This window comes from Gopherus flavomarginatus, chromosome 1 (assembly GCF_025201925.1).
Source record: "Gopherus flavomarginatus isolate rGopFla2 chromosome 1, rGopFla2.mat.asm, whole genome shotgun sequence".
In the NCBI taxonomy this organism is placed as follows: domain Eukaryota; kingdom Metazoa; phylum Chordata; order Testudines; family Testudinidae; genus Gopherus; species Gopherus flavomarginatus.
Genome location: NC_066617.1, coordinates 26,026,095 through 26,043,743, shown reverse-complemented (window position 1 = coordinate 26,043,743; position 17,649 = coordinate 26,026,095). Strand labels below are relative to the sequence as shown.

Genomic DNA, 17,649 nt, shown 5'->3' with positions numbered 1-17,649 from the left:
TGTCTACTGCACCAAGCATGTTCTCCAAAACCTTTGCAGTTACAGCTCAACTGTGCAAACAAGAGATCATACTTTTCCCATACCTAGATGATTACCTTCTCAAAGGTCACATGTACACAGACCAAAACAATCACACGACTGACCATCAACCTCTTCAAAAACTGGGGTTGCAACTGAACATCCAGAAGTCAACATTGGTACCCACACAACTACTAGACTTCTTTAGAGCTAACCTAGACTCAATTCAAGCCAGAGTGTGTCTACCTTATGCCAGATTCCTGGCCATCGAACATCTCAGACACTGTCTCCATCTGCCCATGAACTGAGGCAAGGACTTGTCTACAACTACTGGGACACATGGCCGCCACCACATTTGTGGTAAAACATGCCAGGTTATGCATTCTGTGTCTCCAGGGCTGGCTGAGTTCAGTATACAAACCCACCCAGCACAGCCTCAATATGATGGTAACACCACCTCTTGAGGTGCTAGCATCTCTACAGTTGTGGACAAGGCCCACAAACCTTTGTGTAGGAGTCCCTTTTCACCACAGACCACCTTCAGTCATGATCACAGCAGATGCCTCCCTGCTGGGCTGAAGGCATACCTGGACCAAATCACAGTACAAGGCAGGTGGTCTCCATCAGAGACATGCCTTCATATAAACTTGCTAAAACTCAGAGCAGTAAGGAATGCTTGTCTCCACTTTCTACCATTCATAAGGAATGAATCAATTTGTGTGATGACTGACAATGTCACATGCATGTTCTACATCAACAGACAAGGGAAGCCTGATCCTGCTCCCTATGCACCAAAGCCATGAGACTATTGGACTGGTGTATCCAACACCACATCGACATTTCAGCTTCTTACCTTCCAGGATGCCAAAACACCACTGCTGACAGACTAAGCAGAAGGTTCTCACAGAAGCATGAATGAGAATTGAACCTTACAGTCCTACAACAGATATTCCATCAATGGGGGTTTCCATCCATCGACTTACTCAGCACAGTACAGAACCACAAATGCCCTCTGTTCTCTTCCAGGGCAGGACTCAGTCCTTGATCTCCAGGGGAGGCTTTCCTAATCCAGTGGGACAAGACACTTGTGTACATTCCTGCCAATCCTGCTGATACACAGTCCTACGCAAGATACAGCACGACATGGCCAAGATCATCATGATTGCCTGAGCGTGCCCCAGACAGACCTGGTACCCTTACCTGCTGCGTTTGTCTGTTCATTCTCCACGGGCTCTTCCAGTGAGACCAGACCTCTTGTCATAGGCCAATCGCCAGATCCTCCATCCACAGCTGGAGAAACTCCATCTGAAAGCATGGTTTTTCCTTGGTTCCATTCACACAAGTTAACCTGTTCGGAACAAGTCAAACACGTGTTGTTGAACAGCAGACATGAATCCATGTGCAGTACTTACCTGCAAAAATGAAAATGTTTTTCCACATGGAGTCTAACCAAACAGCTCGCTCCCTGCATTATGCCACTACCAATGGTGCTAGAGTACCCTTTAGAGCTGAAGAACTCAGGACTGTCGTTAAGCTCTGTGAAGGTACACCTCATGGCGATTAACACCTTCAACGACAAGATCAACAGATTCTCGACATATACACATCTGACTATAAAATGCTTTCTGGCTGGCCTCCAGAATCTTCACTCTGAAATACACTCACCCATGCCTACATGGGATCTGAACTTAGTGCTCAGGGGACTAATGAGACCCCTCTTCGAGTTACTGGCTACCTGCTCACTATTACACATGTCTAAGAAGGTAACATTCCTGGTGGTTATCACATCTGTTAGAAGGGTTAGAAAGATTAGTGCACTAATGGCCAACCCACCCTGCACAACCTTTTTCAAGGACAAGGTCACGCTGCGATCTCATCTGAAATTCCTCTCCAAAGTGGCATCAACCTTCTCCATCACCAACCTATTAATCTCCCTACATTTTACCCTAAACTGCACAAAACCGCACAGGAAGCAGCATTTCACGCCTTGGATGTCCAAAGGGCTATAGCCTTCTATCTAGACAGAATGAAACCTTTCCGTAAATCCTCAAGGCTGTTTGTCTCAACGACCGAATGATCCAAAGGTGCTACAATATCCAAACAGCAGCTTTCTAAGTGGATATCGAACTACATTCTCTTATGCTATCACACGCATAAGATAGAAGCTCCAGCGGGGATCAGATTCCATTCTACTTGTGTTATGGCAACATCTGTGGCATTTCTGTGTAATGTACCCATTTCAGAAATTTGTAGAGCTGCCATGTGGGCGTAAGAATACTGTTTTTGTATTTTTTTGTTGCAAAATTGCCACCTTCAAGTCTGTCACTGAGTGGTTAGAGAGGTTGAAGTGTTCTCCCACTGGTTTTTGAATGTTATGATTCCTGATGTCAGATTTGTGTCCATTTATTCTTTTGCATAGAGACTGTCCGGTTTGGCCAATGTACATTGCAGAGGGGCATTGCTTGCATATATCACACTGGTAGATGTGTAGGTGAACGAGCCCCTGATGTCGTGGCTGATGTGATTAGGTCCTATGATGGTGTTACTTGAATAGATATGTGGACAGAGCTGGCATTGGGCTTTGTTGCAAGGATAGGTTCCTGGGTTAATGTTCGTATGGTGTGCGGTTGCTGGTGAGTATTTGCTTCAGGTTGGGAGGCTGTCTATAAGCGAGGACTGGCCTGTCTCCCAAGATCTGTGAGAGTGAGGGATCATCTTTAAGGATAGGTTGTAGATCTTTGATGCGCTGGAGAGGTTTTAGTTGGGGGCTGTAGGTGATGGCTAGTGGTGTTCTTTTGTTTTTACTTGAAGGTGGCAATTTTGCAATAAAAAAACTTCAAAGACAGACTCCAAAGAGAGACTGTTGAACTCGAATTAATATGCAAATTAGATAGTTAACTCAGGCTTAAACAGACACTGAGAATGGTTGGGTCATTACACTAATTTAAACTGTTTCCCTACGTTAAGTTCTCCTCACACCTTCTATGGGTCATCTTAATTATCACTTCAAAAGTGTTTTTTTTCTCCTGCTGATGATAGCTCATCTCAATTGATTAGACTCTTCCTGTTGGTATGCATACTTCCACCTTTTCATGTTCTCTGTATGTATAAATATCTCCTGTCTGTGTGTTCCATTCTATGCATCCGAAGAAGTGAGCTGTAGCTCATGAAAGCTCATGCTGAAATAAATTTGTTAGTCTCTAAGGTGCCACAAGTACTCCTGTTCTTTTTGCGGATACAGACTAACACGGCTGCTACTCTGAAATCTTCTAATTAATGAGGCTTTTGTGGAGCTCTCAAACTCTGGCAGACCATACCATTGACTACCAGGAGAGTGAATAGATATCAAGTTCCCTAGAAGGGGGACTTCTTCACTCATCCTACTCCATTGGTGATCACAACAGCAAATGAACGCTTGTGCCTGTCACACCCTAAATTTGTTCCTAAAGACAAGGAGCATAACACACTCAGCCTCTGTGGCAGAAAGGCTTATTCCACATCAAATGATGGTAGCAAATTATCAAGCTCTATTGCCCAAGTATAATTTTAATTTCTCTGCAATTGCTAAATTTGTGGACAAACTGCTGGAAGACTATAGAGAGCAATTTATGGCTTTAGTCTCTGAAGGACACCTTGTGGCAAGGATTCTACTACAGGCAGGAGTTGATGCTGTGGATACGGCTGCATGATCCATGGCCTTTGGAATTGATGTAAGATGTTCCTCCTCGCTCCAGGCATCAGGAATTCCTAAAGAGCTGCAAAACTAAAATCTGCCATTTGAGGGCTCTAGGCTATTCTCTAACAATTTTTTTTACCTTCTCCTTTTTGCTATTAGTTTAATGCCCTCCTGACTACTCAAGACAGCCTGTCCCTGAGGAGCTTGTTTCCCCTTCTACTGAGATGGAGGCCATCCAAATTATACAGCTCTCTTTCCCTGTAGAAGAAGGACCAATGTTCCATAAAACCAAAATCCTCCTCCACTTACTTAGCCAGCAGTTCGCTTCCAGAATCTTCTACCTTCTGTCCTCCTAAGCTTGTGAGAGAGGACGGATCTCGGAGAAGATCATTGGACATTCTTCTTTAATATGTTTCCAAGTTCCCTGAGGTCATCTATTATCTGTGAGATATCCTGCAATGAAATGTCTGTAGTGGTGATATGAACCATCATCAATGGACCTTGCCCATCGACTTTAGAAGTTTTTTCAATCTTAAGAGTGAGGTCTTGTGTCTTTGGTCCAGGAAGGCAGCACATTGTCCTTTTGCCTGTCTATCCCTTGCAGAATGTTTTTTTTTTTTTGTGCACCTGCATGAGTGTTTAGATCCCTAGACTGGTGGTTACAACCATGCAGTGTTTTCAGTGAAGGTTGCTTTTCTAGACCCAGAACTGACCATGACATTAGTAACACACATGTCCAGGACAGATTCGGGTGCCCATTTTAACACACTGAAGGCATAAGCTTGTTGGTCATGGCAAGAAGTCTCTCTACACACTTGCTGGAGCTGCAGGTGATTTGCTGGGCAAGTGAGATGTTTATGCCCACCCTCAGGAATTGGGTAGTGCCGTGTGTGAGATCCAATTGGTTATGTCAGGAAGCTCTCCATCTTTGGAACATATGGATCAGGAATTGTGTATCTCCCATCTTTTGGAAGAGAAAAACACCATTGGTAAAACCTATTGAGAGAGTCATGTGCACCATCATGAGTGGTCCATCGGAAAAGGACATACTCCTTCTGATCTTTCAGCAGTGGAGAACCCCGTTAATAGATTGATCATGACAGATCTCAACAACAAATTCAGGAAGTTCTGCTCATGGGCAAGTCCACAGGCTGGTTCAGTCACAGTCTCCATTTTCTCCCATGGCCTGGCTGGCTACTTCTATACATTCTCTCCACTTCCTCTCAACCCCAGGGTAATCAGGAAGCTAAGACAAGATAAAGCAACATTGATTTTAATAGCTTCATCTTGGCCAAGACAATGCTGCATTGAGTCTCCATCAGCCCTCCAGTAATGTTACCTCTCATCAAGGATCTCCTATTTCAGAACGAGAGTCAGTCACTACACCCAAACCTTCAGTCTCTCCTTCAGGTTCTTATATAAAATAAAATATAGAAAATAAAAATCATTTTACCAAACCTAGTTTTAAGCACCAACATATTTTTAGCACCATCCTCTATTTTTCTGTAAGCTTCTGAAATTTACAAGAACATGGATTCTTGTGAATTTCTCACATGGGAACACCGGAGATGAGCACAAATACTTGAATTTCCATGGGGACGCTCAGTGCACATGTGTATGGTATACAGATTCACTTCTGAGATTGATAACATAGCTGATAATTTCATTTTAGCCTTGCAGGCATTAGTTAAAAGAAAAAGTCCTTTGAGATTCTTTTGTCATTCGCCAAGACCTCATCTTCTTGTGAACATCTGCCCCATAGAGGGCAGCTGAACATAACTTCAAAGGAAGCATTGTTAAGAGGAGATCGTTTAACGTAGGGTGCTTTCTCTCATAGGTACACTGTAGAAGAACATAGGGGCACCAATCTGTAATAGTCTGGAACAGAGATGAAAGTAAGCCAAGTCCAGTCTGGCACATCGTACTGGCTCTTGCCAGTATGGTGTGCCAGACCAGACCAGACCAGCTTCCCCAGGCCGGCGATTTAAAGGGCCTGGGGCTTCCGGCAGCGGGAGGAGCCCCGGGCCCGTTAAATTGCCACCAGAGCCCTGCTGCCAGAGCCCCTCAGTGGTGGAGGTGGCTCAGGAGGTGATTTAAAGGGCCCTTTAAATCACCGACAGAGCCCCCGGCTGCCACCACTATCCCGGGGGCTCCAGCAGCAGGGTTTGGGCAGCAATTTAAAGGGCCTGGGACTCCCCTGCAGTAGTGGCAGCTGGAGCCCTGGGCCCTTTAAATCGCTCCTTAGCACTGGGGCTCCCAGCCGCCTCCACAGCTGGTAGCTCTGGGGATGATTTAAAGAGCCTTGGGGCTCCCAGCTGCTGCCACTGCAGCTAGAGCCCCAGGCCCTTCAAATTCCTGGGCCCTTGAAATCAAGATTTAAAGGCCCAGCCTCTTCCAGTTGAGGTCCTGCCTCTTCCAGTTGAGGCCCCAACCCCTGCTCAGGACTCCAGCTTACTGGTAAGTCCTTTAAGGTACTTTCATCCCTGGTCCAGAATAAAGTGTATGGGTAGAGAACAGAGATGACTTTGACAGTATATATCTTTGAATTAAAATGTTTTCTTACTATCTAGCATAAATCTCCCTTCCTATAAACTAAGCTGATTACTTCTTGTTCAACCCTCCGTGGACATTGAGGACAATTGATCGTTGTCCTCTCTTATAGCAGCCCTTAACATATTTGAAGACTTGTAAGATTCCTCCTCAGTCTTTTTCTCAAGACTAAACATGCCCAGTTTTTTAAACCTTTCCTCACAGGTCAGGTTGTCTAACCCTGCCCCTCCCCACCCTCAAGCCTTTTCAGCAGTCCTACTGCCTAGCCAGTTATTCCCCATTTTGTATTTGTGTTTTTCATGGTCTAATTATCCATTGTGTGAAAGGATTTCCTTTTAATCAGTTCTGAATTTGCTACAGTTTGAATTTCACTCCCTGACCACTCATTCTGGTTTATTTTCTCAATACCATTCAATATTTTATATACTTTTATTATCATCTTTTGTTTTGTTGTTTTTCTAAGGTAAACAGTCTCATTTTTTTCAGTCGCATGAAGAGTTTTCCATGCCCCATATCATCCTCAGAGACCTTCTCTGAATTCCTGTTAATTTTGCAATATCCTTTTTGAGGTGTCGTGACCAGTAATTCTCACAGTATTCAAGAACAGAATGCATCATTGATTAATATAATGGCATTATAATATTTTTACAAATTATTCTCTGTCCCATTCCTTGTACATCCAGATGTCTTGTTTTGCTTTTTTGACCACATCTGCACATTGAGCGGAAGTCTTCACTGAGTTGTCTATGAAGAAGCCAGAATTCCTTTCCTAAGTTGATGGCAATTAACTAAGAACCTTGTAAGGTTCATGTGTAGTTTTTCCTTCTCATGTGCATTACTTTGTATTTATCAGCATTGAACTCTATTGGCCTTCATACTGCCCATTCATTTAGTTTGGTTAGTTCTCTGAAGCTGATCCCCAGTAATTTCTAGTCTTGACTAACATACATAGCTTTGTCATCGATACGTTTTTGCTACTTGCTCCCTTTTCCAAATCATTAATAAATATAGTAAACAACACTGGATCTAGTACAGAATCTTGAAATACTCTGCTGTTAACCTTTTGTCATGATGAATATCAATCATATATAATCCTACCTCTTGTTTTTAGTTTCTGACCCATGGCAATACTCTACCTCTCACTCATACCAACTTATTTTCTTTAGTCTCTTTAGAGGAACCTAATCCAAAACCTTTTGAAAGTGTAAATAAGTTATATCAGCCATTACTCCTCTATTAATTACTTCACTGAAATGTTCAAAGAATACTAATAGACTAGTGAGATACAAGTTTCCTGTGGAGAAACTGCTGGTTTGACCCTATCATATAATGATCTTTTAGATATTTTACTGTTCTGTTTTTTAACTAGCATTTAAACCAGTTGTCCAATACAGATGTGAGACTGGCTGCTCTGTAATTCCTCAGATCACCCCAAGAACTTTTTTAAAATATAGTCACAGTATTTAGAGATTGCATGTTTAGGTTAGCAGCTCAGTCACTTCATACCCAGGTTCCTTCACAGCTCGGTTGATTGCTGTTTATAGAATATGTTAAAAACTTTAATCTGGGAGTGGTTTTCTACTTCCTGCATGCACTCATTAACATACTACAGCTTTGTCATACCAATTTCTTGCTACAGAGCCACACTTAAAAATTTGTGGTATTATGGCTCTGTAGACAGGTGGCCAACAAGATCATCAGTTGGGATAGGGGAAAGGGGAACAATCCAGCATACTTCAATACAACCACTGTTTCTGGCTTTTGTTTTTACCATTTATTAGGCATACAGCTACTTCACTTGTATGCACAGTTTTGATCCTTTTATCAGTTGTGGGGAAATACTCAACTATTACATCTGGAAAGGCATATATTAAAAACATGTTAATATAGTTGCCCTGCAGTATATGTGTACTTAATATTTTAGGGAATTTTTTAAAAATCACACTGATGGAATGTATTTTGGGAAAATAATAAGCGTAGACTTATTTTTTTCATAGTTTTTATCTGAGCTAACTTTCTATTCTGGAGTATGATAGTATCAATAGCAAACATACAGGGCTAAACACTGTGAGAAGGCAGAATTGGAGGTCAGCCATATGTGGTGTATGTTTAAAATGGAATATGATATTAATGATGGCTTGGTTTATTGTAGACTACCTAGCAATGGAAACCAGTATAGTTGGACTAACAGGAATGATTTAATACGAAGGGTAAAAAGCACAGTTAAATGGAAATATAAAACAAGTCTGTAAATCTTTGCTCTAAGAAATTGATCTTGCGCCACTGAGTTCAGTGGCAATATTGCCATTGTTTGTAATGGGAGTGAGATCACACCTTAAGAGCATGCGGCTAAATAATATATGTTGTAGCATGTCAAAGACATAAACACTCTATAGAGATGTAGAAAACTCAGCTTTTAAGCGCAGAATTGACTGAGAAGATGACAAACTGTTACCCTAAATTGGGAGCTAAATAATGCAGTTTATTTGCATGGTGTTTTCACTGGGCCAGTGCATGCAATACTGCCATATTATAAAATAGCTTACAATATTCAGTGATTTAGTTGACTGGATTAGCTAAATTTCCTAATACATTTTAAGTCATTTATAATGTATAGTGATAGCTTTGACAGTATAAAAATTGTGGTTAAGGTTACATTCAACCTTTCATTAAACCTCTCTGTTTTCACTCAATCTTTTAAAGAAAGTCATTTATTTACATTAATGTTCCTATTTAATCTCAACCCAGAGAGAATGTTTTTGTGACCTCTTGCTGAAGTCTCTAATGACCTCTTTTTAGCCAGCTCTCAGAACCAGTGCTGTCCTCATCCTCCTATAACTGTCAGCTGCCTTTGACACAAGTTAACCATACTTTCCTTCTTAAAATCTTAGCCTCCCTTAGATTCTGGGACTGTCCTTTCCTGGTTCTCTTCCTGATTTTCTAATTATTCTTTCAGTTGCCTTTAGAGGATCCTCTTCATCCCCTCTTCCCCTCCCCTCCTTCAGCTTTCTGTGGGGGTTTCCCAGGGCTGTCCCTGGTCCTTCTCTTCTCGCTCTACACCTGATCTCTGGATAATCTCACCTGCAAACACAAATTCAACCACCATCTGTATGTGGATGATTCACAGATCTACCTTTACTCCATATCTGTCTAATTCTGTCTAAATTACAATCTCCGTCTGTCTGACATCCCTGCATGGATGTCTTGCCATCAGCTCCAGCTCAGCATGGCTAAAACAGAGCTCTTAATCTTACCTCCAACCCTCCCTGTTACCTCCTTTATTGATCATTGTGAACACCACCACCATTCTTTTTGTCACTTAGGCCTGTAACCTGGGTGTCATCTTTGACTGACTGGATGTGAAGAACTAGAGACATCCATGTCTAAGTCTTACAGATTCTTTCTGCATAACATCTCTTAAGATGCAGCCCTTCCTGTCCATCCACACAGCTAAAAATCTCATTCAGGCTGTCATCTCACATCTTTTTGAAACCTGTAGGGCAATAATGTGTCACTCAGTCCACACCTTAACAAGGCCCTGTGCTCTGGTAGATGCTTCCGTATTGAATGACTGCTTTGGTAGGGATGTCTTGCAGTCATTGTTTAAGTGCGATGACTCCTATCCACCTCCAAACAGGTAACTGCCTGTTAGTCATGAAGAGAGGAATCTGTGTAGACAAGTCACTTGAAGAGAGAACTAATTTCCTCTCTTACATTAACTGGTTCTGTGAGAGGCTGTCCATGTGGGAGTCCTGTGCTGAGATTCTGTACTAGCCCACTTCACCCTTTGTCCTTGGGTGGATGAGTTGCCAGGACATCCAGGGCACAGGTGTCGCTCCAATGGACCCTGCTAGCTCAAATAATCTAATATTAAACACATGGGGTTGAGGCAGCCCACATGTAGCAGAATGGCCCATGCTGTGAGTTCATTATTTGTCTTTAAATGGTTAAACAGTAAAGCTCAATTTACCTGTCTGCATCTTTAAACTAGTAAACAAACATAAAAGGTAACTGGTTGCAGCATTTTAAACAAAGGCCCTGGCATGGGCTTGGAGTTCTGGGTTAGGGCTGAGGAGCTCCTTTCCTATCCCAGCCTCATCTAGCACTCCCTCTGAGAGGAAGCAGGCAAGCCTTAACTATCTTTCTGGCTCCTGTTTGGTCCATGTCTCCCCTTGGCCCTTCTAGGTCCATGGAGGACTGAGTCTTGGTGGTAGGTCTGGGTTTCCTTGAGCAGGGGGAGTGTCACAGTGCTGACTTCCACAGCAGGGGTGGAGAAGGCCTGATGAACCCCATCACAGGGGGTCCATAAGTACCTGTGGTGAAATTTGTGTGGACAATCCATCTCAATGAACCACAGTTGCAATAGATCTGAGAGAGAACAGCTACTTTGCTTACCGTAACTATCACAAGGGGTTTGACTGCCCCACAATTCCAGGCCTATTGATCCAGAGAGGTCAGATTTGCCAGTGCTCACCCAGAGGACTCTGACCTATTTGAAATAGGTACAGGAGATTCTGTTAAATACCAGGAAGCAGTCAATTTAGCTCTTATGAGCAGAAGTGGAAAAGGTTCTCTTTGTGCGCAATCAAAAATAACTCCACTCCTATTCAGTCCACAGGTGAGTACTTCATTTGAAATCCTTAGCACTCTGTATCGTTAGTGAAAGTGTATATATCTCAGCTCATCATTTTTTAATGAAAGATTGTATTTAGCAAGTATATAATCAAGACTCTTAAGAGTTAATGGAGGTTATACTCCCTGGCTGGAGAGCCCACACCTATATGAGGCCTTACTCTAGTGCTTAGCTTATGAAATCTTTGAACCCATAAAAAAAGTTCCCTGTTTGATCTTTTTTTTTAAGATAGCCTTTATTGTAGCTATTGCATCTGCTAGGACAGTGACTCTCAACCTTTCCAGATGACTGTATCCCTTTGAGGAGTCTGATTTGTCTTGAGTTCCCCCAAGTTTCATCTCAACTTACAAAATCAGACATGAAAATACAAGAGTGTCACAGGACACTATTACTGAAAATTTGCTTACTTTCTCATTTTTACTATATAATTATAAAATAAATTGATTGGAATATAAATATTGTACTTGCATTTCAGTATATATTATATAGAGCAGTATAAACACTATATAAACAAGTCATTGTCCATTTGAAATTGTAGTTTGTGCTGAGTTTGCTAGTGCTTTTTATGTAGCCTGTTGTATAACTAGGCAAATGTCTAGATAAGCTGATGTACCTCCTGCAAGACCTCTGTGTATCCCTAGGGGTAAGTGTGTCCCTGGTTGAGAACCACTGTGCTAGAAGAGTGAGCAGGCTACAGGCTCTCTTTCTTATCTACTCCTCTTCACAATTTTTCACAAAGATAAGATTCCTTATAGTGAGAGGCTTATAGCCAAATCTGTTTAGCCTAACAAAAATAAGACTGAGGTGTGACTTGATTAGTGTATAAAGTGGGAGAAAATACTAGCTCCTAAAGGGCATTTTAAAGGCATAACAAGAACCAATGGCTGGAAGCTGAAGCCAAACAAATTCAAATTGGAAGTTTAGGCAAAACATTTTAACAGTGAAGATTAATCATTGAAACAGTCTACCAAGGCAAGTGGTGGATTCTCCTTTGATGTCTTCATATGAATTTTGGATACCTTTCTGGAGTATATACCTGAAATAAACACACTTTATTGGGCTCAATGCAGTGGGAACTATGAAAACGCTAGTGATATACAGGAGGTCAGACTACATGATCTCATGGTCCATTCTGACCTTAAACTCTATGAATCTATAAAGTGGACCTTCATCCACACCTGAGATTTCTCTCAAAACTGGTAGTAAAATTCAATCTCAATCAATCCATAATTTTTGTCAGTATTTAGGCCTCACTGTTACTTTTTTTTTGGGGGGGAGCTAAGTCTAGGATACTAAGAGAGCATTAGTCTTCTATTTGAATAGTTCTAAGGACATCACCCAGACTCTCTCTTTGGAGAAAAGAATAAAGGTCAGCCAGTCTCATCCCATTACCTTTCAAGGCTGGTTAGTCTCTGCATTGAAGAGTTTTTATAAGCACATTTCTCTAGCCGTTCCTTAAGGGCTTAGAGAGCACTCAACTAGAGCAAAGCCTGCTTCCATGGCCTGCCATAAACATGTTCCCATATTAGAAATCTGTAGAGTTGCCACTTGGAGCTCAGAGACAAGGTGGATGAGGTACTATCTTTTATTGGACCAATTTGGAGCTCAGTTAATATTTTCACAAACTATTCTTTATACCTGGCAACTAAATCAGATGCACAATTGGGTAAAGCAATTTTTAAATCTCTATTTAATTAGATTTCCTCATTCCGAATCCTGAGTGAGAAGTACTCCTTGCCAAACTACCAGGAGTGTACAGAGACCTTTCAAATCAATGAAGGTTACTCATCTGTAAACTGGAATTCTTTGAGAGAACCTCATGTTCCCCACTCACCTTTCCCACTTCCTGATTTCAATCTTGTACAGGAAGAGGTGGTTGGAAGGAACTGAGGCAATTGACATGTCATGTCCCCCTTTTTATAGTCCCTTCCTCTGAACTTTCAGAACAGTGAGGGAAGGTACGGGGGTGCAAGAGTGCTCCAACATGCACAGCTATTAGGTTCCACTGGGCCAAGTTTCATTGTTGGCATATCTCAGGAGTGTAAATATGCATTGATTATCTTGAATGCTTGTTACAGGTGAGTAAACTTCTTGGTGTTCTTGTACGCTTCCATTTTTGGCTCCCTGTTTTGCATTTCAAAGATTTAGTTTCATCCAGAAATACCAGCTTAATAGCAGAGCTGTTGAAAACTTATGAATTTCACTTCTTGGTGGAGAAATCCTCTGTGCAATGTAGTATTTATGCATTTTTCAATTAAGTCTATTGTGGTGTCACTTTTGAAACTCTGAAAATAGGTTTCAGGGGTAACATGAAATCACAGTGATCAAACTTTCCATAATGGGTCACAGCTGTAAAGTTTTATGTGCATGTTTTGGGGATGATATAAGAATGGTTTTCCTCAAGTCACAAAACGGCACTAACTTGTGGCATGGACCAACTTCCAGGAAGATCAACTGGCTGAAGCTACTGGGCTTTCTGACTGGAAAGCCCAACTTTCAGGGTCAGCCATTTAAAATAGGGCAATCCCCTTGCAAGGTTGGCTAATTGCTCCTCCACACATAAAGCTTAGTTGATATTTATTTTGTTTGAAATTAAATTTAAACACTTTAGATTATGTACATTACATGACAAGGTTTTGCTCTCTGCAGTACAAATACATTTATAGCATGGTTTCAAGGTGTGGCTCTAGTATGTTGCCTTGATGGAATGTAATTTGTCCACTGTTTCGTAGAGAGTTATCATTGCAGGCTCCTACTTTTGAAGTGTGTTGCGCTCCTTTGCTTCTGTAAGTTCAGAATTACATAGAAACCTATGTTCTTTCTAATCATGTGTACTTTCCCATATGCTCCAAATGTTAGGGACAGTTTTCGAAAGAGGTGTTGCTAACAGGTCTATCCTTTTAGTTTCTGAAGCCTATAAGGGAAGAATTAAATACGTGCTCATTTCTTGCATAGGTTAACTTTTTTTTACACGGTTAGTGTGTTGTGTTGAGCAATAAACTAGCTCTTTTTAAGAAATTTTTTTGGATATAGCCAATTTTATACCACTGAACTAGAGTAAATAGTGGATTCTCTAACTTGGAGTCTTTTTAAATCAAGATTTGAAGATTTTAATAACTCAGCCACAGGTTGTGGGCCTATTTCAGGAGTGAGTAGATGAGTTTCTGTGACCTGCAATATGCAGGTCAGACTAGATGATAATAATTGTCCCTTCTGGCCTTAAAGGTCTGTGTTTCTACTCTGCAATAAAAGAGCTATGGCATGGCTGCGGCTGGCCCAGGTCATCTGACTTTGGCTTGCAGGACTAAAAATTGCAGTGTAGATAGTCAGGCTTAGGCTGGAGTCCAGGCTCTGAAACCCCATGATGGGGGTGGATGCCAGAGCCTGAACTCCAGTCTGAACCCAAATGTCTATGTTGCAAATTTTAGCCCTGCAGCCCAAGCCCTATGGACCTGAACGAGTTGACCCAGACTGAGGGTACGTCTATACTACCCGTTGGATCGGCTAGTAGTAATCAATCTATTGGGGATCGATTTATTGCATCTCGTCTGGACGCGATAAATCGATCCACGAATCGACGCCTGTACTCCACCTTGGCAGGAGGAGTAAGCAGCGTCGACAGGGGAGCTGCGGCAGTCGACTCGCCACCGTGAGGATGGCAAGGTAAGTTGAACTAAGACATTTTTGACTTCAGCTATGCGAATAGCGTAGCTGAAGCTGCGTATCTTAGGTTGATTTCCTTCCACCCCAGCCCCCAGTGTAGACCAGCCCTGAGACTTGGTACCATGTGTTTTGTTTTGTTTTTTTTAATTGCAGTGTAGATATATCCTATGAGACTTAGCTGGGCAGTAAAGCTTACTTTATTTGCCAGGTATGCATTACTTTACAGGGTGGAAAAAACTGTTAAAATAGAAGCTTCTGTCTCTTTAGTATGGCAACAGATTTTTGTTTTAGTTGGGGAAAACGTATTGCTAAAATAGCGAGGCAAGATATAATGTAAATATACCTGTAGACCACTTTCCTCTGCAGGTAACTAGAGTAGTTTACATGCCTGTTGATCAGTCTTTTCTTGGAAGGTGGAAGTAAAATTTGTCTTTTCTTTTAACAGCCTAAAATGACTACCGTGCGAATGCAGTAGAATAAATGGCGTCAAAAGTAACAGATGCTATAGTCTGGTATCAGAAGAAGGTAAGCTTTACAGTTAAAATATGTGTTTGATGCTGGTGGTAGTGGTAAAAGAAAGGAATGGGATTTTGGTGGTGATTGGGTTTTTGTTTTGTCTTTTTTACATTTCCCTCCCACCCCCACCTTCTTGAAGTTTTGATTTGTGTAATGTCTGGAAATGAGTAACTCAAACTATTTTTCCAATAATGATTGATTAAACATATATTAAAAGTGTTTTGATTCCTTTTGGGCTGCTTCTTTATTTTTTTCTTAAAGGGAAAAATGTAGTTTTGAAGGAAAGTGTTTTTTCATTTATTGGTTGTAGACTGAAGCATTGGTGTATATAGTCACTTTCTCATACTTTTAAAAGCATTGAAATAACACTATTTGACAGAAAAGCAAACTGCAAGACTGAAAATCAAGACTTCATTTATCTTTTCACTCACCAGTTAATGGCTATGCATTCCAGAACATTCAAATTTTAAAATTTTTTATGTGTATTGATAAAAGTTGACCAGATTTTTTTTTTTAATTATCCATTATATATCCATAATTGTGTTTCTAGGATTTGTTAACCTGTTCCATTAATGTACATGAAAACTGCTAAATGTTGCTCTGTATTTTGGTTTTAAAATCTCAGCAATTTCAAACTGTATCATTCATGACTTAGTCTCCCACAATTTTTGAATATACTTTATAAGTTGAACTGCTTTTCATTTATAAAGCAGCACAGGGCTAGAATTCGTGATTTCAGTGCTCTGATGCTAGGATTTAAACCAGGAAGGTCTGTCTTTTTTTAAAGTAACATGCGTTATATATGTGCTATAATTAGGCTCTAATGAAAAGTAAGGGTTTTTTGGTTTTTTGTTGTTTTTTTGGTTATGGATTTAAAAAAAACAACCCTCGTTCGTTTGTAAATCAGCAACTCTTAATGTTTTTTGTGTACTCGGGGTAGAATACACCTCATTTTTATGAGCAGGGTAACAGCAGTTTACAGTTTCAGTAGTATGGTTCACTATCCTACATGCAAGATATGCAATAGTTAATGTTTTCATTGCAGTGTTGTGTTGAACCTTTACAATTGTGGATCACATGAGATTGAAAAGGCAAATCTAAAACCTTGATAACTAAATGAGATGCTATTTATAATGTAGTTTTGATTATATTAAAACACATTTCATTTTGAAATGTTTTTAAAGCACACTAATGAATGAAGACTACTTCAGTGATCTTTAGTTATCCCTGTCACCCATTATTTAGGTCTTTGCTAGCGGAAATAAAATTAAACATTTAAATTTAAAAGTGCAGGAGAGTGGAAAAGTGCAGGAGAGTGCTGACAAATAGATTGAAGCTTTAGGGTTGTTTTTCCCCCTCTGGTACTAGTTGCAGTCTCTCTTTACAAGTCTGTAAACCTTAGAGTCTGAACATTCTAAAATAAAATTACATACCAAACACCCCACTATTAAAATATTATTTAGGTTGTAAAGTCATGAACTTGAAAGTTTAGATAACATTGCATGGGAAACAAATAAAAATATTACTTCAATCATCTTATGGTACGCTTTATGCTAGTCTTGAATTCCATTATGACCCTCTATTTTTTTTTCCCCACTGCACTCTGGCCATTCAGAGATCAGGATGGATGGTGTTCAAAAACTGATTCAGAATTGTGTTGTGAAATTAGGCTATCGGTAGGATCTCTGCCTCATTTGCTCTAGAAGTTGGAAGATATGTAAAGAATGAGGTAAGGAACTGCTGAAAGAGAGGATGGTCTTGTGGTTAAGACAGGTGAATGGCACACAGGAATACTTTATTTTCATGTTAATGTTTTCCTGGGCCTGCTGTGAGGAAGTTATGAGTCCTCGCAACTGCAGCTAAAGTCAATGGAAGCTGTGCACGCTCAGCTTCTCTGGCAGTAAGATAGCTGAACAAGTGAGAATAGGGTTTGGAATCAGGAGGAGGCCCTGAGATGGCCAGATTGAGAGGTTTGCCTGAGGCTATCTGTAAAATGGAGAGAGTAATACTGTTATCTCACTGGGGAGATAAATTCATTAATATGTGAATGCCCTAGAAAAGACAACAAGGAAATAATTCTGTATTCAGTCCAAAATCTGGATAACTTGCATTAAATCAAGAGGGGCCACACACTGAATGATGAAGATAAAAACAGTCGTTGAATAGATGCCTCATTCCCTATGTTGAAGATTTTTCAAGCGCTTGACTTGGCAACATAACATATATTTAAATAACAATCTTTAATGTAGTTTATTTCCTTGCCTCTACTTAAAAAGGGAAAAAATTATATTCGGTGCAATCCCCACCCCCACCCTCCATTGCATCATCTTCAAGCTTTAAACCCTGAAGCTTCCTTCAGCATGGAATTCTTCCAATTGAAATACAGGACCTGCTGCAGAAAGCTGTTATCCTGAGGTGCGGGGAATGGGCCGCTGGGGCTGTGAGCTTTGCTTGTTCTGGGGAGTGATGTCAGGGATTTCGCTGCCTGTTTTTCTTCTTCCCCAGAAGATGGAGCAGGAGTTCTCCCCTCCCCTCATGTGATACCCTAGAGAGGAGAGGAATCAGTAGGGCCATGTCTTGGGCCTTGTTTAGA

The 17,649-nt window shown here is 40.9% G+C and overlaps 1 protein-coding gene across 6 annotated transcripts in view; it reads left to right on the top strand.

Annotated features, from left to right (window-relative positions):
- PHTF2 (putative homeodomain transcription factor 2) overlaps nucleotides 1-17,649 on the top strand; it is a 196,127-nt gene that overhangs the window by 26,644 nt on the left and 151,834 nt on the right. For 5 of the 6 annotated variants that reach the window (XM_050936870.1, XM_050936871.1, XM_050936868.1 and 2 more), the window contains exon 2: nucleotides 14,986-15,065. In XM_050936870.1, the coding sequence (XP_050792827.1) occupies nucleotides 15,021-15,065 (45 nt within the window). In that variant the 5' untranslated portion in view covers nucleotides 14,986-15,020. Of the gene's footprint in view, nucleotides 1-14,477; nucleotides 14,541-14,985; nucleotides 15,066-17,649 lie in introns of all 6 variants that reach the window. The other variant, XM_050936869.1, reaches the window with a different exon arrangement.